This window comes from Neolamprologus brichardi, chromosome 18 (genome assembly GCF_056152115.1).
Source record: "Neolamprologus brichardi isolate AB-2024 chromosome 18, ASM5615211v1, whole genome shotgun sequence".
Lineage (NCBI taxonomy): Eukaryota > Metazoa > Chordata > Actinopteri > Cichliformes > Cichlidae > Neolamprologus > Neolamprologus brichardi.
In genome coordinates, this window is record NC_142121.1 from 25,092,257 (window position 1) to 25,099,507 (window position 7,251).

At 44.3% G+C, this 7,251-nt stretch overlaps 1 protein-coding gene across 1 annotated transcript; it reads right to left on the reverse strand.

The window, feature by feature from the left end:
* On the reverse strand, positions 1-3,790 carry fem1a (fem-1 homolog a). The gene has a single exon (XM_006786686.2). It carries the CDS (start codon positions 3,592-3,594, stop codon positions 1,741-1,743), a length of 1,854 nt encoding a protein of 617 aa, XP_006786749.1. The 5' UTR covers positions 3,595-3,790; the 3' UTR covers positions 1-1,740.
* Between the last annotated feature and the right edge of the window lie 3,461 nt (positions 3,791-7,251).

Below are 7,251 nucleotides of genomic sequence, written 5' to 3' on the forward strand. Positions count from 1 at the left end.
CTGAGCCGACATACAGGGATTCTGTTGTGATACTGAATTTTATTCAGGCATCTCCAACACACTTTTGATCTTGAGTTATCGCAAATCTGCTGGGAAAGACAAAGGCAGCGACAGTTTAGAGCCTGAATGTAAGGTGTTTAGGATCCTCCAGAGCCTCTTCAGTGTGTATTTCAACTTTTTAGTGGTGCTTAACACAGACTGACAAATAAAATATTGCTGAAAACACAAGAAAAACAACTAAATATAAGACTGAGATGCAGGAATGGCCAAAGAGCCATCGGTTCCTTTTTGTTTTCTGTGAACTGCATCTGATGTTAAAGGGAAAATTCACTGCAAGGCAAAAACCAACACATGATCCTCGACAGTTGATTTGTGCCTTTTTTTTATAGCGACGAGAGCGTGTTCAAAGGTCCGCCGTTGTCCCCGCAAACGTCATGAGGCTGCTTCTTTTGCATTAACTTGGATGTCTTTCTTGTGGATTTCATAATCCTGGGAGGAGGAACGCAGGCACGCGTCAGGCTCTGTTAGAAACTGTTCATTCAGACATAGGTAGAAATTAAGAAAACATTCTTAGATTTAAATATTCAGAAGATACCAAATTATTGTTAAAGAAGCAGCCCCAATCATTTAAGTCATCATATTAGGATGAACATGTACAACAGAGGGGAAAAAAACAAAAAAACCCCAAAAACAACATGTAAATTGTGTTCATGCAGCGACTTTTAGCTTCACAATTTTTTGGAATAATATTAACAACTGCATAGGTTATCTTGTTTGGAGACTGGGGAGTGTTAAATAATGGCACCTGTCTCTTTTTTTTTTTTTTTACTAAGTCAGAGTGACGCCCTCATCCCTAGTCTCATAAAAGCCTGACAGAAACGGTGCAGCAGGCTGACAAAATACTGTCACAGTCCAGTCAATGTTCTCCTCAAGCTCAGAGGTTCATGTCTGTAACTTCATATTATTACTTTTGCTTGTAATCAGGAAGAAAACATTCATTGCTTTTTCCGTTTTGCCACCGGTTTACAGTTTGTAACGGAACGTTTGGCACAGTACTTTCAACACCTTCCCAGCGTCAGAGAAACATAACAGATGGTACACCGAATGCGAACAAGTAGAACCAGGCACAAAAAAAAAGAAGAAAAAAATGCCAGCGACTCGTTGAGTTTGTTCAAATATTTCCTTTCTGAATGAATCTGCTAAACAACAAGTGAGCTACCACGGTCACACTTCATTTTCATGCATGTTATCTGGCTACTTTGATCAGATGCTTTGTGTCAGTAAGAGCGAGCCCATTTCTCATACACTTCAGCCACTAGCAAACCCACACAAACCCCCATCAGCTTGTACCGCTCCCTTTTTGCTTGTTTGTTTTAGAGGGAGACGCTGAGAGGAGATGCATTAGTCTATATGATGTTAACGTTTCACCCGGCATTAAGTAGCAGTGGAAACCAACAATCATCTTAAAAGTCTGTGTTAGAATAAAGCAACAACTGACCAGACCTCTGGCAGACACTTAAGCCCAGAGGGTGGATGTTTATTGCTATTGGTTTGGTCTGATAAAAACGTTGGTTACAGTCAGCAGTGGAGCAGAAGTCAAGAGGAGACTTGTGTCGAGCAAAAAAAAAACCCCAAAAGAATAGTTTGTGTCAGGTCACAGTAAAGAATAGGCGAGAACGGGAAGAGTAGTTGCTGGGATGCCTCTTCAGAAGAAGGGGGCGGTTGATGCAGAAGTGGAAGTCAGTGCAGCTCAATGAAAGCCTCCATCTCTTCAGAGATGAGTCCCCTGTAGGGCAGTCTGTGCTTTTCGATTGCACGTGCTGCCAGGCACTGAAGGGTGACGTAGTTTAGCGGGTAGAGGGCCGGGTGCCCGCTGCTGTGCTCATCCAACAGCTCGTAGGCCGTCTTCCTCTGTGCATTTGTGGCATCGAAGTGAGCTCCAGCCTTCATGAGGAGCGCCATAATCTCCGGACAGCCATTGTTAGCAGCAATGTGCAGCGGTGTGTTGTTCTCACAGTCCCGCGAATCAACGTCCGCGCCGCACTCTAGAAGCAGTGCAGCCACCGCCTGGGAGGGGAAGCGGCCAACCGGGTAGCGGCCGACAGATGTCGTCTCCTTGTCTACGGCCATGTGCAGGGGGGTGAAGCCGCTCCGCCCTCGGGGGTTCAGCTTTAGAAGTCGGTACACCGTGTGCTTCTTCTGGTGCTCCTGCTCCGGGCTGCACTCGAGCTTCTCCAGTAGAAAGATGAGGTGGAGGATGATGGAGAGGGCTTTGGTGAACTGAGGAGCTTCTGGGGGATTATCCCTCTGTGCCACAGCTCTCTCTACCTCCCTCACGCTTTTGCCCAACACAGTCATGAGATCATGGAAGGTGATGCGTGTTGACAGCGAGCCTTTCGCCCGGTCTTGAAGAACAAACGAGAAGAGCTCCGCAAAAGACAGGAAACTTGAGGCTGTCATGGGACTGAGAGGGTCCAGGTTGCTTTGCTGCATGTCTAAAGCGTACTTCCACAGACTTATGCAGCGCTCAAAGTTGCCCGAGTCAGCGTACACAGCTCCCCTATAGCGGATGTAATAAGACGTGTCTGGATGGGACGGGCCCAGGATGCGCTCGCGAATCAACAGGGCCTGCATCCTCATTTCGTCCGGGTCGGTGATCAAAGCCTCGAGTTCCTCTGCAGTGCACACCTCCTGTGCGCAGCCATAGGCGGGGATCGGGGGACCGGGTGGGGGCTTGGCAAGAGAACCTGTCTTTTCCCCTGGCTGCCTCAGCTCCATCGCCCTCCTCCAGTACCTCATGGCGCCCAACAGATCACGCTTTTTGTCCACAAAAGTAGCCCCTAGGAGTTCAAGTGCATCAATGCGCTCCTCTCTGGAGGTACGAGGCTGGTGGGCGAGGTACTCCACAATGTTGGTGTGACCCGTCACGCTTGCGGCCAGGAGCGGGGTCATCCCGTATCCGTCTCTCTCCATGCGGGCACTGCACTTCAGCAGCATCTTCATGATGTCCAGACTTCCTGACTCGGCACAATCGTGTAGGGCAGTGTTTCCTTTCACACTCTTGCGGTTAACATCCGCACCGCGATCCAGAAGGAACTTGGCTATCTCCTTGTGGCCCTTGTAGCAGGAGATCATGAGGCAGGTGTGGCCGTGGCGGTTGGCGACCTCCATGTCGGCTCTGTGCTCCACCAGGTAGCGGACGATCTCCAGGTGACCGTCGAAGCAGGCAGCACGGAGCGGCGTTGAGTTAGTTAGTGTTGCATTGTTTACTGAGGCACCGTGTTTCAGTAGCGTCTTCACCACAAGGAGGTGACCGGCTGCCGAAGCCGCCCAGAGCGGCGGAGCCCCCTCGATGGTCTCGCCGTCAAAGTTCACCGAACCCCCGAGTTCAACATTCGCTTTACAATGTTCAAGGAGGTAGTCCACCACCTCTAAATGTCCGTATCGAGAGGCTATCAGCAAAGGGGTTCCCCCCTGTGTTTTCTCCTCAGCCAAAGCCTCCAGCTCCTCTGGACTTTTGTTGCTCAGCAACTTCTGGATAAGTTTCAGCTTACCATCTCTGGCCGCGTTGAAAACCGCCGTCGATATATCCATGTTACAGGCTCTGTGCTGCCTCGCTGGGCTCCAACTCCATAACCACCCGCGGTTGGGAAAAAACGGCGCCGACTGGTTTTAAATAGCAGAGCGCTGAGATCTTAGTTTGGACTCGGTTTCTAGCTCACATCTTTCTGCCATTTTGAGGGTGCTGTCAAGATGGCGTCTATGTTGTTTGACAGGTCTATGTTTACGATGACGGTGAGGCATTGTGGGTGATGTAGTGTTGGGGGAATTTCCAGTTCTCAAGAGCAGGAGGCGTTTCCTGGAAGATAAACTACATTTCCCGTGGTGTGTGTCAGTTAAAGAGCTGCCAGCTGATGGGTTCGTTTGTTGTGGTGATCGCACCAACAAAGCGCAGTGTTTCCAGCTGATTCCGCGCTTACAAAGCAAGTATGCCCGAAAAGAGTAGTAATTAAAACGGTAGTGGCTACTTATAATAAAAGTCGGTGTAATCCACCCGCTGGTAGAACATATGCTGTGTTTGATATATAGTTTAGTCTCACAAAACTGTACACCGTTATTATACAGTACTGTGCAGGAGTCTCGAGCCGCCCTTCATTTCTTTATATTTTGCGAGGAAAAAGTATATATACAAAAACAAACAAACAAACAAAACTTCGAACAGAATCAATATTTGTTTTGCTTTTCAACTCAGCCTTAATTGAGCTTTCTTTCAATTTCTTTAAGTAGTATTCAGGAATAGGACAATCAAAGCTCTTATCCGGATGTTTTGGTTCATTGTCACGCTAAAAATTAAAATTGGCAACAATCAGTTTCTTTCCATGTGGTATTACATGGTGGATGAAAATCTTTCTCCATGTTTTATTGATGTCTTCTTCATATATATTAATGATAATTTGAACAAAAAAATTAAAGAAGGGAAATTTGGATGCAAATATGCATTCATCACTCCATCAGACCTGTTGCCACTGATTTTCTGTCCAGGTGCGATCTGGCGTACGTCAGCCATTTCCCCCTGTTTCCCTTCCTTAAGAATGGCTTCTTGACAGCCAGCCGCTGAGTCCTTGTGATGATGTGGACAGCAGATGGATGAACCAAAGGATCAGATGCATCTCTCAGGTTCTGTGTCAGGTCATTGCTGGATTTTTTTCTGCTTCTTAAGGATATGACTTTCAGATACTGTTCATTTGCTGTATATATTTTTTTTGTCCTCCACTTGGTCTGGTTTCCTCAAACATTTTAAGGACACCTTGCCCAGATATATCACATTTGTGCCTGAAAGTTCCGTGGGGATCACCTTGTTGCCTCTGTGGGATCTTCTTATGCATTTTTCATAGAGTCAGTCAAAGTAGTGTGTTGTTTTTGTGACAGTCTGAGAGCAACAAAGCACCAAAAGAGACAATTTAAAATTTGTTCTCTAGTTCATCCCTTAAGTCAGGTATCTTTTTAAGCTTGCATGATTCTTAGGTCAGTTTTGAGAAAAAACGATGAAAAATAAATAAATAACAATAAAAATAAACAAAACAGATAAACAAAAAACTCCTGTTGCAGGCAGCTGAAATGTTGGATTCTCCTCCTTTAGACAGCTGCGTTGTGCCGAACTGTGACTGTCTGCATGCACATTTTGAATGTGCATGAATCCTACCAGCTCTTAATTCAAATCAGGAGTTTCAGTCAGTCTGAATTAAATAGCACAATATTCTAAATCTAATGATTATCACCGAATAGGCAGCGAGGCCTCCTGCACTGTGAGCAAACAGTCACCATCATCCCCTACTTGCCATTAACTATGACTACATATTATTTTGGAAGATTATTACTTAGGTTAATGTTATGGGGATAACACAGTTTTAAATTTGACAGCAGGGAATAGATTCATTTTTAGTTTAAAAAAAAAATCCAAATGAAAACAGTAAGGAGCTGGAAACCTACACCACTGATCCGAACAGTTGTTAGGTCACATCACTCTGTCCTCCTACTCAACGCCAGGGGCCAGAATATTGACTTGAATGTTCAGTGCCAAAATCTGTAGCCTACGTGCTTCATATGACTTTATCTTATTTGTAAAGTGGAAACTGGAAACATATAACATATGTATAAATACACTGTGGCAAGGAGAGTTGCTATAGCTGATGGTTGAGCAGTGACTGGATTAAAACATTAAATGAATTCAGAGGATAAATGCTGCTACAATGACTCAACACCTTTGATCGGCACGGCAGTCATTTTCAGTCCTTGCATACAGTAAAACATGAAGAGGAAACGCAGTCTGAATGCAAATACAAGCTTCCACTGTGCTTCTCTTTTAAAGCCTCTTAAAAATATCATTTCCAGTCTGTCTCATGAAATCATAAAAGTAAAATTTTGGGGGGAAAAGCCATTATTTGGTCAATAATATATAATATTTGGTCTGAATATTTTTTTTAAAACCATCTGACTGTGCTGCAAACTGTCTGTTAATGAATAAGGAGATTTTTGATGGACCCTGGTTGCCGTGTGGAAATGTCTTTATGCATGTGTGAGAACATTTTCCAGCGAGACCCGCAAACCTCAAACCAACAACTGCACTCACAGAAACAATCAGGACTTTTCATTTCTGGTCCATCATTCAGATGCTGATCAATAATATGGATTACCTCAAGTTAAAAACAAAAAAACCCTTCATCTTTATTTGATTGTGTAGGCTGGTGTTGAGCTCTGGATTTTTTTTTTCAGTTAGGAGGTTATTAGATGGTTCAAGTTTCATAATTTCCCTTCTTGAGTATTACCACTACGGCAGCTGACATACTTAATTTTCTTTCAGTTTTATCTCTCTGCTCTTGAGTTTGTAGGAAATTCATCTCCTTTTAGCTTACAGATGAATGTTTCCCACAGGCTTATATCAGTGAGGTCATCACTCTTGTGCACAAACTTGAGCGTCTTCTCCCAAGTTTTTACATTTTTAATGAAATCCTCCTTTTCTGCTCTGGGTCACCAAAGTGTCTGCCTGATATATCGGGGGGCAGGTGGTGATTGAAACAAAGGCTGTCTCAGCACTTATTTTATAAAAATGAAGTGACGTTTTGATGATTTAGCTCACTTGCATGTCATTCTGCTGTTGCACCAGCAGAGGGGGCAAAAGTCCACGTTTGATATTTTTGCTTTTTTTTCTTCTTTTTTTGTAGTGGGACTTCTGCCACGTATGTCTGCCAAATGTACAAGTGTGGATTGCAGTGTGTCTTCTACTTTTTTAAAAAAATTATCCTATAGTAGCACAAATACATTTCCACTTGTCAACCCAAATGTTGAACTCATAAATCGAGACCTAACCTCCCCGTGCAGACGGATTATTTCCAGAGAAAGACAGTGTGTGCCAGCAACTGTGATTACCATCAGCCTTCTTAATAACTATTTGAAACTCACTGGAGGACTGAATAGGAAACATGCTTTTAAAATTAAACAGGGAATTTGAATGCACACGGAAACAATATTGGGGGTGGGGGGTGGGGGTATTTGGAATCAAAAGGCTCACAAATGACACCCAGCTTGTGCCTGGCTCAGAGGACCCAACCTGAGGGTTGTTTGCAATAATTTAAAACTCGAGTGAGAAAATGAGAGGTTTATTATCATTTCTGGGGATTTCATGTGATCCTGGGGATTAATTCAAAGACAAAAACCACAGAGAAAAAGTGCAAGGCGAGACAAAAGCCCTAG